The sequence below is a fragment of the Lonchura striata genome, chromosome 3 (assembly GCF_050655825.1).
Source record: "Lonchura striata isolate lonStrDom1 chromosome 3, ASM5065582v1, whole genome shotgun sequence".
NCBI classification, from domain to species: domain Eukaryota; kingdom Metazoa; phylum Chordata; class Aves; order Passeriformes; family Estrildidae; genus Lonchura; species Lonchura striata.
The window spans coordinates 97,635,226-97,652,112 of NC_140705.1; the positions used below are offsets into that span (position 1 = coordinate 97,635,226).

The following is a 16,887-nucleotide window of genomic DNA, read 5'->3' on the forward strand; positions in this document are numbered from 1 at the left end:
TGTGTCACTCAAAGATTAGCCACCTTCCCTTTACACAGCTCTCTACGTCAGAGTCTGCCCTTGTATTAAACAGGTGATGTAAAAATGCTGCTCTCTTGCTGTTCCAGGAGGAGCTGGGCATTGGTTATCTGACAGTAAAATGAGTTACATGATCTGTGGTGCTGGTAATGTAATGATGGATTCTGTTGCAGCACTTTTGGGAACTCTGCTTGCCTTGGGAATCTGGGCCCTGAAAGCTGTGATTTGTACCACGTGTTGAAAGCTTAGGAAATAACAGAAGAAGGTCACTTTTTGTTAAAATATGTATAGGACATAGGAAATGTATGTATGTTAAGTGGTTTTCACAGGAAGTCATCCGCTGTCAGTCTGGTTGTTGTAGATGTTGTTTTTCATGCCTGCTTAAAAAGGCTTTCCACAGTATGTTGGGCACAGATTCATGGAACTGCAGCAAGGAAAGCAACAAACCCTTGAAAAATAGACTATTTGTAGGGAAGAACTAATATGTCTGGCTAGCTTTTGGTCCTGGCCTTTTAAGGCCTTCAGGTTAAAAGCTTTGAACTTTTCAATCCATCATGATTGTTCCTGTTTGGTAAAGATACTGATTTTATGGTTGATAGCTTTGTTCAATTACAGGGTACCCTGATGCTTGCAGATTGCTTCATTCCCAGATTTTGCTCTAGAGATTTTTTCCCATTAGCTTTGACAACAGAGAGAAACCAAGAAATTGATTTTTGATAAAAATCTGTCTTGAGGTAGGTGAAAGATCATGGTAGGAATCTTCTGCTCCTGTTGTACTGTTGAGTAAAATCACTATCCAGACAGAATTAGCCTTTTCTGTGGCAAAACCTTTGGCTTGTGATGCCGCAGTGTTGAATCTTCTTCAGTTACTGCATGGCTTCTGCACAGCCTTCTAGTGTAAGCAAAGTGGTAAATGCCCTGAAGAAATATGTTTGAAAAATCAGTGGAAAAATGGATTTGATTATAACAATGTAATATTTTCAGGAAAAAATCAGGATAAATTACCAAAAATGCCATGTCTAAGGGAACACCCCTGTGTAAGAGGATAAAAGAAAACAAGGATATGGATGAGTGCATGGAGCAGACATAAACTGAATTATCTTATTTCATGGTTCTATGGAGTCTAAATGCAGGACTTTATTTTACCAGTATAAAAATAACGGCTAGAAAGATTTCCCCTGTCAGTGTAAATGTGTTGTAATGAAATCATTGGCCTCTGTATAGTCCTGATTTTTTCCTCCAAAACATCTGTTGGAAACATTTATTGGGGAAAAAACCTTCATTATTCTCCGTGGGATGAAAAGATCTAGAAGATAGTGGAAGAAAGTGGGAAAATGTTGATCTTGTATCTTGCAGGTTGTTTCATTGAAAATCTTACCTCCAAGCTAAAATAATGAAGGCTTCTAATAACGTATTTCCATGAAGTTACCAGTAAGTTTGTGTACAAGGCAAAGACAAATCTGTGAATTAAATTCTAGCATATCCATGTTCTTCTGTCTTAAGCTTGGAATGATGGATGGTGAAAGTTCATAATTCTATACTTTTTAAAAGAACAAGACAGCACATGGTCATTCCTTCTATCTGCTGAAGGAATTGTTTAAAAAACACCCCTACGTTTGTGTATGAAAGGATTTTAGTGTCTGTTTTCCTTAAAAGACTAGTATCTGGTTTTGGGTAACTACACAGTCTATTTAATTTGAGAGTTGAGAAGTGAAGTATCCTAATATCATCTTTGGTTTGATTTCAGAGAGTATTTTTGAATTTAAAGGTAGATAAAATGAGTCACGTGTATATTTTATTAATACTACATCACATTATTGCATATACAGTTAGCCATTGTTAATACTAGTTTCATGCTATTCAAAAATCCATGTTTTTCAGTCTGTTGTTCTTAATTCCCCTTAATACTCTGGGTTTTTTTAAGATTTGCCTTTGTAGAGAGTGTTTATTGGTTTGACTTATCGTATTCTTTCCTTGATATTTCTGATTTCCTTTGAGGGAATAGGTGAATTTTTATGTGAACTAACATATGCCAAACCTGGAGACAATATTGAATTGCCAGCACAAAATTGCTTTGTCCATTGGATGAAACATGAAATACATGAGTATGTGAAACGTTTGGGTAAAGAAAATTTCTTTGGGTTTTAATTTGGGAATTCTGTGTGAAAAGCAGGCTTTCACTTGACATCAACCTGCTGTTCTAAATAATATTTCTCTTTCTGTCTGAATGTCCTGCAATGATTTCTTTTAGCTGTTTGATATTCACCTGCTGCTGTGGAACAAGCTACAAATGCAAAATCATCAAGGAACAGATTTATAGCAACAAGAGAAATTTATGAGAATTTTCTGGCTCCGAGAGCAGACTTCTCCTAAATTAATGTTAAATGCTTTTATACACAAGATGAAAACCAATTTTCTTTCAGTGGAAGGTACTCATTGAATAAGGAAAGTTTGTCCTCAGCAAACTGTGTACCAGCTAAAACTCTGGAGTGTTGCAGAGCCCTGTGCCAAAAGCAAAGCACCTTTCCTTTGCCAACTATTAATCCCAGTGATTCAGTTTCCCCCGCTTCTCTGCAGTACTAGTTTTATTTCTAGTTGGGACTTTCCATGTAGGATTTTCTGCTGGTTTCTGATGTTGCAGTTAATCTGTATTCTGAGTAATTCATAAGAAGAAAAAGTGGGAGAGATGAATGAATCTCTCTGTTATCAGAGACGGAAAAGTGGGAGAGATGAATGAATCTCTCAGTTATCAATCAAAAGTTTGCTAGGCACAGGCAAGTACAGGAGAGCTGTTAGAGAAGCAGTCTGGGATTTCTCCCTCTGCATTCACCTCCTGTTCCAACAAGCAACTCTAACAAGAGTTGGATCTGCTGGAAGGAATCAGCAAAGACTCTTGTCCTATGGGGGGTTGTAGTGTCTGAGGAGGAATCCGCATGGAAACAGGTCAGATGAATCAGCTGCTCCCAACAGAGTCTTATTTTAAAACCTAAATAGCAAGTAAATTCTGTCCTGGCTGAAGTGTTGGAGTGGGCAAGCTGCATAATTTGAATTTGGGTACAAGTGCACAGCGCAGCTTAGTTGCTTCTGCTGTACCAAGCATGTGATGTTCCCTTGCCAGCAGCGTGTTTTAACTGGCTTTTAGTAATGCAGGGAGAGTTGAGATTCTTCCTTTTCTGCTGAGGATGTGTTAGAGAAACTTAACTTATTGAACCGCTGTGTTCACCTCTGCAGAGCCCTAAAGGTTTGTATTTTTCCATTATGTCCTGTTGATGGTGTGGATGTCTTTGTTGGCAGGAGGAGGTGGTAATTGTTATACACAGCCTCCTCTGAGGTGTACTTCTGGCTGAAGTGCTAAAGTTCAAGAAATGAATAAAATTAAAGCAAGCTGATTATGAGTTAAAACCTAAAGAAACTCAAAGTTCTTCCCCTCTCCTCACTCGCATCACCCCTGTCAACAAAGCCAAGCCCTTTCCCCGACTCCCAAAAAATAAATATTAAGCTATGTAATTGAGTTCAGTCTGGAGCATATTTGAGGGCATAGGAAATACTTCTGTGTTAACTTCAAGATGCTAAAAAGTAGCTTAACTGTTAAGCCAGATGAGCGACTTAGAATACATGGCAACTTTGTCTACAGTGTCTGATTTAGTTAATAGAAAGTAGTGGTACAGTATATGTGGGAATTTGTTTTGGTTTTGGGTGGTTAGTTTTAACTTTTTAATAGCAAAATAGAGAGCACATATTTTCACTTTGTTGTGCCAGTTGGCATTTAGGAACAAGCAGGAAAAGTTACCTTGCAAAATGCCACCACTAAGATACAGAATTTTATATCTGGACCAGCATTTAGCTGCTTTTCAAAAATGTGTATTTTTAAGATGTGAGAATTGGAAATGTTTAGAGTTTCTTTCTAGCTTTGTGCCACATGCTTTGAAAATCCTAAACAGGCGTTTGATGAATCAGTGTCTCTTTCCATTCCTTCTGCCCCGCAAAGACTGCACATTTTAAGAACATGTTGTTATGTCTCTGTAAATTGAGAACTTAGCAGGAAAAAAAAAAAAATCCAACCTGAATCACCAGAAGCAGTGGTAACGGTATATAATTTTTCGAAACCTTCATTGTTACATTACTGACAAAAATACCAAAGGTTGAGCATCAGAGCTATCACAGCTTTTCCTTGCTTTGTTAGTATGTTTAAATGATCTTTTCTGTGGCTGCAATTGTGCTGTGTTTCATGAGTTTGATCCTTGAAGTATATTTATCTTTTTTAGTTCTTGAGAGAAGAAAAAGAAGCATCCACTTCTTGTGGAGAAGGGAAAAAAAATAGGGCTTAGGTCAGCAGACTGGATTGGTGTCACTGTGCATTGAGCTTAAGAACTTGGGATGTGAAAGAATGAACACATTCCATCTGGGCAAAAGAATGATGTCTGCTAGGGTTCACTTTGCTATGGTTTTTGAGCTTTTTGTATGATCTCATCACTGGAGGAGGAAAAGTATATTCTCCCATAAGAATAATCTTATGATTCATTACTACTGTGGTTTTTTGTGTGAGCCTTTTGAGTGCCAGACCTCCCCCCACTCTTCCACCCCAAATAAAAACCAGCCACCCTGTCGCTGGCTTTATATGGTATTGCTGTAGGTGGACTTACCCAGAATAATGGCTGGCTTTAACAATCAGAGCCTTACATCTTTGTCTGGAGAATAACTCCTCCTAACATATATTTATCCAGCTATTTGTCAAGCTTTACATTTTGGGAAGAGTGATTTGTACACTTTGTCTCCTAAGGTTTAGTAAGCACTCTTTTGCATGAATGTTCCCTCATAATAATTTTCTGTTTTCTGCAAATAATTTCATATACTTAGTTTAGTAAGTTTACTTGGGAACATACGATTTCTCAGTTTTTCTTTGTTAATATTTCACTGTAGTTCCCCAATGCACTGCCCTAATAATCTAGCAATCAGTTCTTGGAGCAGCTGTGCATTTTGGCAGTAGCATGTGAAGCTGGAGATGCTCAATCTCCCACATCCCCTGATCAACTCGCATATTGAAAAGGTGCAGGCTAATCCAAGTCTAATGGTTTCTGGAACCATTGCACCCCACCAGGAAGATAAAAATTTTTAGATAGGCAAGTAAAACCCAGTAGGATGCTTTTGAAGGCCTAATGACATGGCAGAGAGATGAAGACCCTTTTATTTTCTCTTGCATGTGACTGTAGACAATTTGTTTATTTGCTACCAGTGCAAGGTAATACGTAAAGAATATGAATTTGTGATCAGACCAAAGTGATTCTGGTGCAGTGAATGAAGGAAGCCATCCTAACACAGGTCATGTAAGGGACACACATGTTGCAGCAAACCCTGGGGACTGTGAAGAGCTCATGTGTAAATACTGAGATGGGTAAAGAACTGAATCCTAATACAAGTACAGCAGGGAAGTGTCATAAGCGTGAAAAGCAAGAAATACAATAAATTATACAATTCTGATTCACATGGTTCTTTCTTTTGCACTGAAGTTCATATGTATTTGTAAAATACAAGAGACTGGTTCAGGTTCTTGTAACTGTGTGTATGCTAAAGTCAGAATTTTCCTAGAAAAAGGTGGATCTTCAGGAAAAAAAACTAAACTGTATTTTTCATTAGACCTGTCAGAGATAGCCATGAGCTCACAGTGTGGATTTTTGATTTAGTGTAACCCATTAAAGTTAATGGATTTCTAGTATGCTTCTTTTTTCATTTTTAAATACTTTATGGTGTCTAAGTATAACATACAATATACTATATTCAGATACTAAAATATCAAATGGCCACTGAAGAGCAGAACTAAAGATTCTTTTCACTAAAGCTCATGCCTCCATACTTTTCCTTTTTTGTTCATTTTAGAGAACTTATTACTAAGAGAGAGTAATAGAATAAATCATTCTTTCACCTGATATTTATTGAACCCTGGAAATAGCCTTGTATACTGTGATGGTTTAATTTCTTTCTGATAGGCGTCTTTTTTGTCTTTCATTTTTCCATCTTACTCTTGCAGTCTCATAAACAAAGTGCTGTGGGGGGGAGGAACTGTTAGCAGAAGGGGAGTATGTCACCTTCAAATTGATACCTGGATATGAAAATTACACACTTGGAACACTGAAATTTTAGTTACAGGATTTGTATGAAATGAAGGCAGAAGGTTTATTTTGTAGTGATTGAAAAAATCAGCTGGAAAATTTTTGTATTTGTAATTTTTAAAAGTTTGTGCATCATCTCAAATTTTTATATGAAGAAGACTAATTCCCTGTTACGAAAATGGTTTTATTTTAAATGGAACATGAAGTAGTTGAGATCTAGACTTGGTTAATACTTTCAGTTATAAGACATGGCCTGAGAAGTGGAACTAAAAATAGTTTAGCAGTTGTTAAAGGAAAGCTAGAAATTCAGTTCAAGGTCATCTTATTTGCACTTGTGAAGAGTGCCACTTGAATACTGAATAGTCCTAAAATGAATAGGTTTTTCTTCTTTATTAACTTTTTTTTTTTGTATGTTAAATAAAATAATGTAAAAAGTTTTATGAACTTTTAGGCTGAATAAGAGCACCTGAAATTTGATGGTATTTCCTGTTAAATCTCCTGCTGCTGTACCATTACTCAGTCACTCTCTGGTTCTACCTTTGTTGCAATTGGAACACATTAGCTTAGAATCATAGTCTCAATTTCTAATAGAATCTTTTTTATTAATCTGTCTGGCACATGACTGAGTAGAAGTTAATTTTTAGCAAGAACTCTGTGAACCACATGGCTCTGCATCCAAATCAGTATCTAGGCCTGTCACCTATGGTTTATCATGCCTGTGATTGATCCAAATTGAAAGATAGGAAAAATGTATTATGGGTTCAGAAGTTTTCCAAGTTTACTGTCAGACATTTTAGAAAAAACACTACTGTTTGTTATGTATTTTGTGAATAGTAGAGAATGTTTCTAGGTTTGAACTTTAAGATGTGTGCCAGAAATATCTAAAAATAAAGAAATCTAGTAGGTTCTTGCACTGTCCTCTTAAGTGAGTGAACCATATTTCATCTGTGGTATATATTTAATGGGATTGTGAAATGCTTAAAAGCTGTACCAACGTTTATTTTCTTTGCATTTAATCTTCCTGGTTCAGATGTTGTGCTTCCAGTCTAAACTATAAACTATGCTTAGAAAAGAAGCACTTTAGTTATATATATTATTATTTTAATATCCCTAAATTGAACTAGAAAAAGGATGGTCTAATTAGAGGTTGTAATCCCATTCTGATCTAGTTGTTGAATAGGTGATGGGCTTAGAACACGTGCATTTTTAAAATTAAGAACCTATTTCCTCATTTGATCATGAATCTCCCATATGCATGAGAGACATGATCTCAGTATTCTGTCTTCTCCATGAGCCCTAAAGAGCATCCCAGTATTGAGCACTTTTATAATAGTTAGAATGCCATGGAATGTGTGAGAGTAATTGGTTCTGTTTTCTCAAAAATGTTGGTATTGAAAGTTAATAAAACAGCTGGATGTACTTCAGAAAGTTCATGTATTAGGAGATGTGAATAAGATACTGGAAAATTCAAATGGTCTTTGGAAATAAAAACCCAACAAACACACACACCCCTTCCCAAACCAACCAACCAATAAAAATCACAAAAAATCTGCAAGACAGATGCGTGGGGGAGGCATCCTTTCCCTCTTTCATCAAATATGAAGAAATACTCCTTTACTTTCCAATGAAGGATGCATGTCTCTTCAGCCTTCTCAGTTTTCCAAATGGCAGGCCACATTCCTTGCAAGCCAGGCATCATGTGCTTTCTATAATGTTGGATGTGCTGGGGTGGTATGCTCACAGAATCTGACTTACTGATAAGAAATCATTCATTTCTATTTTTGTTTCCTGTCTGCATCTGGATATTACCCCCAGAGACAACCTGCATGGTATCACCCTTTCCTCTCCTAATAAATAAGTCTGGTTCTGGTATGATCTGATTTAATGTGTTTCTTATATGATGACATTCATGATATGCTCCTTTTTAACTTCAGGCTGTAGCCCAGCTTCCAGATGACTGACATAATCAGGATTAGCTACTGATAGCAATCTCCTGATGAATTTGCACTTTTTGGTCATCAGTAGAACCTTTTCTTAAGGAGAAAGTGTTACATCTGGGTGTCAGCTGTTGTAAAATGTGACAAAATCAAGATGTGTTTTCATTTATGAGCTGAAATTTTTGTGCTGGACTTGATTGTCTGTGTTTGTTTTCTTCTCTATATGTGAAAAGGTGCACGGACCTTCCAATTCTTATTTCTCATGAAAGTAATTTCCACTGGGAAGTGTAGATTGTGTGAAGCTAGTGCAACTCCAGATTCTTTGGTCTTTGCAGAAAGCTTTGTGTATGGTTATGGCATTTAATGAAAATTCATGGCTGGTGGGGAGTAAAAGGAGGGGGGGAAATGTAAGGGGGAAAAATGCAAAAAGAAGACATATGAGTACCTTCTTATCTCCTTTATTAGTTGTTAGGCCTCTCTGTCTGGACCATAGCTTTTCAGATATAAGCAAAATATCAAAGTCCTGGTGGTTTTGTATTCAGAAAGGTGGAGTTTCAGCAACTTGCAAGGACTAGTGCTTTAACATTTTAAATAAAAAAAAAAGAACTTAACCAGAAAGATGATGCTTTGCCACAAGTAATTTTATTTTCTTCTCCACTTTGTATATTAACAGTGAACAGAGTATCTGCCAAGCACGAGCTGCTGTAATGGTCTACGATGATGCCAATAAGAAATGGGTACCAGCTGGTGGATCAACTGGATTCAGCAGAGTTCACATATATCATCACACAGGCAACAACACATTCAGAGTAGTGGGCAGGAAGATTCAGGATCATCAGGTGAGGAAATCTCTGAAAATTTAGAATATGAAGTCTTCAGCAAAATTACAGGACCAATAAAAAATAAATTGCATTTTTTTAACTGAAGAAGCAGAATTTTTATTGCTTTTTCCCTGTGAACTAAGCACTTTGCATACCCCCAAGGCAATAGTCCTTTTGCCATTCCTTCCTACAGATATCTATTTATACAGGCTAGTGGTGTACATAGAAGTCATCTGGTTCTTTTTAAGGCAAAGTGGCAACTTGAAAGCTTCTCTCCCCCACTCTACACTGTGAGCTGCAGCCTGTGTAGACACCAGCAGCTCTTTTAGCTCTTCCTACCTCATGAAAACTTGGATGTGTGATGTCTCATTTCCCCAGGTCATTTTGTTCAAAAAAACCTTCTGATATTTGGTAATGCTGATCATGTACCACTTTAAGAGAGTGAGAAGGGAGTAACAGGGATTACATCTTAATTTCCTTGATGAAGTTACTGGATCATGATTAAATGGCAAATTAGCACTGACTGTAAATGTGCTCTGTCATGTGATATTTGGGATGGGGTTAAAACCTAATATTTTGTTTGAGGATAGCTTCTTAGCTTTGTTTTCCTTCCCCCCAGCATTTCATAGAATTCTTTTGGTTTGTTTTTGGTCATTGATTACACACCTGAAGCCTAAACTGGTCATCTCCTGTGTGATTTGTTACTAAATATTTACTCCAAGTAATAAATGGTCTCTGTGCATTCATCTGAGAGCAAATCTGGGGTTTTTTTGTCCCATTATTCAGCAGAAAAAGGTGAGAGGATATAGTTATCCAGGTACAATGGGATCCTCTTAGTGGATGGCTTGTAGTAAGTGGTTGCCCTAATAGCTCAAATTTTCATCTTTTGTGTGTGCCACAACAATTTTGCAAAATGATACCCTGTGACCAAATCCAGTAAACTGCTGCTGAAAGCCCTGCAAGCCAAGGGGTGCAGCAGCCACAGGGAGAAGGTGATAACTTGGTTAAAACAGAAACCTAACAAACACCCTGTGAAATTCATGGGAAAATGAGTTTCTGAATTTCAGATGCATATTTCACATCAAGTAGTCTGCTGCTGGAAGTCAGAGCTGTTGATGTTACTGCATTTGCTGTTGTGAAACATGGCTACATCTTTTGAAGTGAGAACACTTAAACTACAAAAGTTGATACAAAATATCTCATTAGTCCCCTTGTGTATTCCCATCACTGATTGCAGACAGTGTTTGAATGAAAACTGGAATGGTTATGAGCTTTCAGCATTGTGTTTCACAGATTATGGGTCGTGAATTAACCCACGTGGTGGAGGAATGAAATCTACACAAAGCTGAAATTTCTGATGGAGCAGCAATTTTAAACACGAGTAATTTTTTTTTTTTTTAATGCTTATAGGTGGTAATAAATTGTGCCATTCCAAAAGGGCTGAAGTACAATCAGGCTACACAGACTTTCCACCAGTGGCGTGATGCTAGGCAGGTGTATGGTCTGAATTTTGGCAGCAAAGAAGATGCCAATGTCTTCGCAAGTGCCATGATGCATGCCTTAGAAGTATTAAATTCACAGGAAGCTGGTAAGAGTCTCTTCACTATTTTTTTCCCCCCTAAGATTGTTCAAATACAGAAAAAATCAAATGTTTATGCATGAAAGTCTGCAAGTCTTGTTTCTAATCATAAATAAGCCTCTAGGTGCTTTAATTATCTAGATGTTTTGTCTGACTAATTACTGCTTCTTAACAGTACTTCTCAACTCAACTGACATCTCTGTAATTGCACTTCCTAGCAAGTAAATAGATTTTCATGTTTCTATATTACATACAGAAACTGCTGGCTTTGCCTTTTTTTAAGGAAGCAAAACAAAAAGACCTACCCAAGAACCATGTACCTTGTAAGGAAGATACTTTTCAGGAATTCTAGAGGCATCCAGGTTCCTATTGTGTGTTGGTATTTTTGCTTCTCACTGGTTTACTAGTTTATTATCAAATGGTGAAGGGTTTTCCCCCTCCAAACTCTGGAATTCAGGTAATCATCTCTGGCAGTTTTTACCATACAGATTTTTCTAGCTCAGAGACCTTGTATCCAGGGTTAACATTCAGATGAGCACATATGATTTAGACGCCTGTAATTTCATTTGTTTGAAGATCAGGTTGACATAGGCTTTAAAACAGTGTTGGAAAAATTCCTGGCTTTCAGTCTTCTGCTGATGTCTGTAACATATTCTAGGTAGGCTCTACAGCAAATTGATCAGTATAACACTGTGACACACACAGAGGGAGTTTCTTTTAAAAGACTAAGAGTCTTTTGTGTTCTTGTAACCAAATAGAATTCTTTTGTCCTCATTAAACTTTAAAGATTGCCTGTGTAACAAGAGATGGTACTTGTGTGTCAGTTTTCTCTCTCTTGTATAGAAGAGAGATTGTAGATAGCTATACTAGGGCTGTCTCAACCAGCAAAAAAGGTGGTTAAATTGAGTTGTTTTTTTTCCTGGTAGACCTTTCCAGACTTACCTTTTGAAACTAATTTGTCTAGGCTGTGGATGATACATTCTGCAGTGCTTACATTGTTACACAACATAGGAGGCCAAAATAGAAATGGTAGCTAGAGTTAGGAAGTTTCTTTTTGCCTGCTAAAATAACCCAGTTGTAATTCCCAGTCTCCTACCTCTCAGCTAGGTGTTTTCTCTTCTCAGTCCCTCAGTTCTGCTTTCCTTAAGAGTTACTCAGGTGTAAACTTTCCATGCATTCTGACTGTTCATCACCTGTCTCCCAGCCAACATTTGGGAACACGTGAAGTGTTCATTTGTACTCTTTTGATGAAAAGGCCTAAGTGATGGTTCTTACCACAGATTTGAGGTGTTCGAGCTCTTTTCCATTACCTGTACTTGAACAATTTGTTATGTGTTTCAGTGTGTATTTATGCATATACATATCTTCATATTTCAGTTTAATTCCTCATAACACTAAACCTGAGCTGCTAGAGAGGCTGAAATGACATAGGCAGGCATGGCATTGCTTATTTTTTTGTTAGCCAGTGTGTTCTTTTTAATTTTGTGGCTTGCAATTTGTATAATGACTTGTTCTCTTGCTACTTTATGCAAAGTGTTTGTGGGCTGCTGCACTGTCCAGTGGTAGAAACTTTATTAATAAGCAGAGATGCCACTTCAGTTGGTAAAGACTTGGATAAAACTAAAATTTTATGACTAAAATTTCATAACTGTGTATGACTTACCACAGCCTGGTTACTGACTATAGTGCTGTTGTCCTCTGGTTTGTTCTCAGCAATTCTGAGATGGACACAAATTAAGGTTTGTAACCATGTTTGAAAGTGACTGGGTTAACCTTTAAGTTTTTCTGAATAACAGCAATGTCACTTTGTTTCTCCTTCTTGTGACTTTAATTTGGTGGCAGCAGGCACAAGTCAAAATGCATTAATTAGCTGCATCACAAGCTAATGGCGAGCAAGGGAGATAATTGTTCTTCCTGGGCTCTGGTCAGCCAAGGGCTGTGGTGGTTTAAGTTTTGCTGTCACCTGTGTCACAGACAGGTGCTCTAGCTTCCATCAGGATGAAATAAAACCAAACCTTAACACTGTCAGCATTGTTTCAGCAGATGAGCAGTTTTGTGCTGCTGCTTTTAAAAAAAAAATCCTAATAAGGCACACAGAATTGTTCTCTCAGCCTCATATCACTTCCAGACAGTGCTTAAAGATAAATGTTCATAATGTTTCTGTGTTAGAGTACTGTCAACAAGTCTTCCTAAGTTTTATCAACTGGGAAGTTTGTCACTGTCTGATCTAGATATTAATTTTTCTGACCTCTATCAGTGTAAGAAGTAAAAAAGATGAAATATCTTTCTGAACATGCTACTTCAATAATGGAAATAAGCTGCTAAGTGGCTTGAAATGTAGAAACAAACTAATTGTGCTCCTTGCTCAAAGTTCAGTGAATTTTGTTTCTCTGTAGTTGGTATAATTTCTTAGAAGTGCACCTAGAAATAAGTCTTTGGCCTTAGGTTCCCCCCACCCCCCAACTCCCCCCAGCATCTCTGAAATAGATGAATATTTACTTAGACAGGTCACTGGCTTTGAGGCTCTAATATTAGCTCTTCATTTTAGGACATGGATTGCAACTGCCTGTCTTTTATAAACAAATTACTCTTTCTGAAAAGGTGTTGAGAGGGTATGTGTCATAAAATAAACTTACACTGATATATGATGATCAATACATTATATATGGTTAGTTTTGTTTTTTCAATAGATCTGCTTGAGTTTTAAAAATTTCTAACCCATGCTATCCTCGTTGGTATTTTGATGATACTGCATCAAAAATCTGTACTTGAAGTTGACAGCTTGCTGTGTTTCCTAGTGTATCCAAAATGGTATACAGAACCTCCAACTCCAATAAAAATAAAGAAATCCTACATAGATAGCTTCCCTTTTATTCTAGAATTACATCTAGTTAAGGTTAGATTCTTGCAGTATCCTTATTTTCTGCTGTGCTTTCTCATTTTGGCAATTTCTTTTATTAGCTTGCTTATTTTGTGTTGTATTTTATTCATAAAAGGAAAGCAGTTTTAATGTTAGCTGAGCATACTATTCAGAAATTCATAAAGCTGTAGATGAATTTTAAATTTTATGCAAGGGTTCACAGAAATCTAAACGACTTCTGAGGGATATTAAAGATTAAGTTGTGTACATCCTTGTAGTTTGCAAGTCAGCTGTTGGGTATGGCTCTCTCGCTCTTTTTAAAATAAAATTAAATCATGGTCTCCTTCTCTTGCATATATTTGAAAAATGTCATTGATCTTTTAGTTGGCATCCTCAGCTGTTCTGCTGGCTGCTGGCAAAATTGGAGGTTGTTTAATTTAGGATCTCCCTCTAGTGGATCTGCTGGAGTCAAGGCACCACTGGGCTCACAGGGATGGGCTTTTTGTCCTTCTGATGAGTTCAGAATGCAGAGTAAAAATCTCTGAAGTTAAGAGTAAAGGCTTTGCTGCAAGTGGCATCTTTCTGCTAAAAAAACAGTGCAGGTTTGTCTCAAAGGACTTGGAAGCAATGGCTGCCTTATCAGTGAAATTGCTAAAAATGCTCTGCAGTTTTAGGATTTTATCCTCCCCCTGGGTTATAGGACTGATCAAATGAACGTGCTAACTTCTCAAATGGTTGAACTGTGTTTATCTAAATAAATGTCAAAGTATTTTAGCTTCATTCTGGTTTGAATGATTGCATTAGCAAACCCTATTTTCCTGCTGGCTAGTTGGGCAGCTTGTAGCCAACCTGCAAATCCGGAAGAGTAGGACAGCACAGGACTGCATTTTATCCTGGAATTTTAAAGAATTAAACACAGCAGATTCCTGCCCCACACTGTTTCAGAAATGCATTAAAAGTGAACCAAGGTTTTTTTCTGGCCCTCATTTTGGAAAATTTTGAAAGACTTACTATTTGTTACATTAAAGAACTGTTTGACGTGGTCAAAAGTGACACCTTTATCAAATGACAAGTGCATGTCATCAATTTTAAGAGGTCAGATGAAGAGGATTTCTGACTCTAAGGCTGTGTGCAGCATGTTCAGATATTCAGTAATTGTCTTGTCTGCAGATGACGGCTCACTACAAAGGTTTTGCATTGCATTACAAAAGAAATTTTCATATCTGCATTAAGTAGGCTCATTGTTGCAATCATATGGCTCTGGAATGAGAGGAAAGCTTCAATGAAGGGAAATCAGACAGCTGAGAATTCTCTGATGTGTGAGACAATGGATTATTTCTTTGAAGGAATAAGGTCACGTAAGGGAAGCTTGTGTTGGGAGGAACAAAGGAGTATCATGCTCAGTTTTGCTGCAGAAAGCACCTTCTAGTTCAGCTGGAATCGATGCTGCTTTGTGTGGCATCTGTCTTCAACCTCAGGAAAACCTTGCTAAGAGAATAGGAAACCAAGTGTGGGGTTTGTAGATGTGTAATCTGCATCTGGGGAGGTCCTCGGAGTTGTTTGTTGCAGAGGATGAAAGCGGCAGAAGAACTGAAGGAAGGTTGTCACAACAGTAAATAAATCTGTTTAAATTATTTCCGATAGAATTGCATAGATGCAAGATTTGTGATGCTTTTTTGTGCTAATATGTAGCAGTTATATATTGATTCTTGAAAAGATTTTGGAATGTTCTGGATATAAAGGTAAGGTCATAAAGGGCTTCAGTGCATCTGTTCTAGTATTGCCTTAGATCACAGTTTAATTCATAGAAAAATGGGGAGGAAGAAAAAGAAACAGAGGGATTTTTTTTGTTTCCAAGGTCTCATTATTTTATTCTTCTGACTTTGGAGGGGAAAAAGTCCCTGTGGTTCAAGTTTTTTGAATTGCTCTTGAATGAGTAACTCTAGAAGTTAGGTTGTCCAGTTATTAAATAAACAAATCTTTATTCACAGCTGTACATTAATTTGCAGTCCTTTTTGTTCCAGCAGAGATAGCTAATGAAATCCTTGCTGATTGGGGAATACATTCAAATAATGGATTGAATCATTTAATATCTTTGGTAAATGCAAACTGAAATAAAACTTGGGGTTGCCTAATTGGAATATAGAGAGAGACTACAGAAAACTGAAATGAGGAAAGTATATGTGGAGCTTGGAGGGTGCTTTTCTTTGTACTGTTTTGGTTCATGTCATGCTAAAACTTGTTTTGGGAGAATAAAAATTCTACAACAGTGAAGTAATGATGCTATACCTGTACTCTTAGCAAGCCTCTGGAACAGGCTGTCAGCACTCCCTGTCAGAACAGGAGTAACATGATGGTATTTTTATTACCTGTGTTGTCAAAAGTTGGATAATATCTCTGGTCTTGCTAGCAAGATTTTTCCCTTCCTTTTAAATGTGGGATTGATGAAATATTTTTTGAGGTCATTACTAGGTGTTTATAGTAGCTAATACTGATTAGATGATCCTGGTTTATGTGCCAAAATGTTGACCCTACAGGAAGTTCTGCCTCTTCATGGTAATTGCACATAAGATTATTGAAAGCAGCATCAGTTTTAGTTATGGTGTTTGGAAGTGAAGGGAGGGTTGTTAACTTTTCAGAGTTATACAAACTTTTAAGGGTTGCCCATATGGTGTTTCTAAATTTTTTTTTGGTTCTTCAGAATTTGTGGTTTATCATGTGAAAGCGTTAAATTATAGGTGAACAATCTGAAGAATTTAATTAAATTCTGGTAGCTGGTCTAAAATGCATGGCAAATGAAAATAGAAGTACATTAATTTATGAATAAAGTTTTATTTAATAAACATAGAAGAATGTCAGCATATTTTACAGTCGAAGGTTTATAGTGTTGTCTTTAAAAATATTATCAGTAGAAGTTGTAGGTAGATTAAATCTGCCTTTTGGGAGCAGGGTGTTTTCATAAAAGTCATGAAGATAGTTGTGCAATATACCTTGGTTAGGCTCATTTCTGTAGGATTTACACCAGTAATGAGAGTCATCACCTATAACATTGCTATTTAAACAAATTTTGACACAGCTAAGGGTGGAGGGGGAGCTATAAATATCCCACAGTAGATGGTATTGATATATTTAACTTCAGTACTTGCTCCTTTAAGTTTGTGATGCTGTATTTAATTCAGCAGCTGTAGTTCCTTGCTGGTGAAGCTGTGTCCCCAAGCATGAAAGGATGGCAGAGGGACACTGGGAGCTGCTGAGGTCCCCCCCCCAGCACACTGGTGCTGAGCCAAGCCTGGCTCTCAGGTTATCAGTGCCTGGTTTCCAAGGCACTGCTGGCACTGATAGAGGCTTCTGCTGGCACTGATAGGAGGCTTACCTCTACTTAAATTCATTGAAATAATGAATACTTTTGTTGTTCTTGTTGCTTTTTATTGCCTTGATCAAGTTAAAAGAGCTTGTGGATTGAAGTGGAAAGTGTTTAGTTTCAAATTTGGAGTGATGAGTGAATTAACTCAGCTGAAGGTAGCTGTGAGTGAGGAAGTAGGTTTTTGAAGGGAAAGGAAGTCTT

At 37.2% G+C, this 16,887-nt stretch overlaps 1 protein-coding gene across 6 annotated transcripts in view; it reads left to right on the top strand.

Moving 5' to 3' along the window:
* ENAH (ENAH actin regulator) overlaps positions 1-16,887 on the top strand; it is a 90,388-nt gene that overhangs the window by 35,335 nt on the left and 38,166 nt on the right. For all 6 annotated transcript variants that reach the window (XM_085575908.1, XM_021543307.3, XM_077781915.2 and 3 more), the window contains 2 exons: positions 8,736-8,901; positions 10,294-10,471. In XM_085575908.1, coding sequence (XP_085432034.1) covers positions 8,736-8,901; positions 10,294-10,471 — 344 coding nt within the window. The remainder of the gene's footprint in view (positions 1-8,735; positions 8,902-10,293; positions 10,472-16,887) is intronic.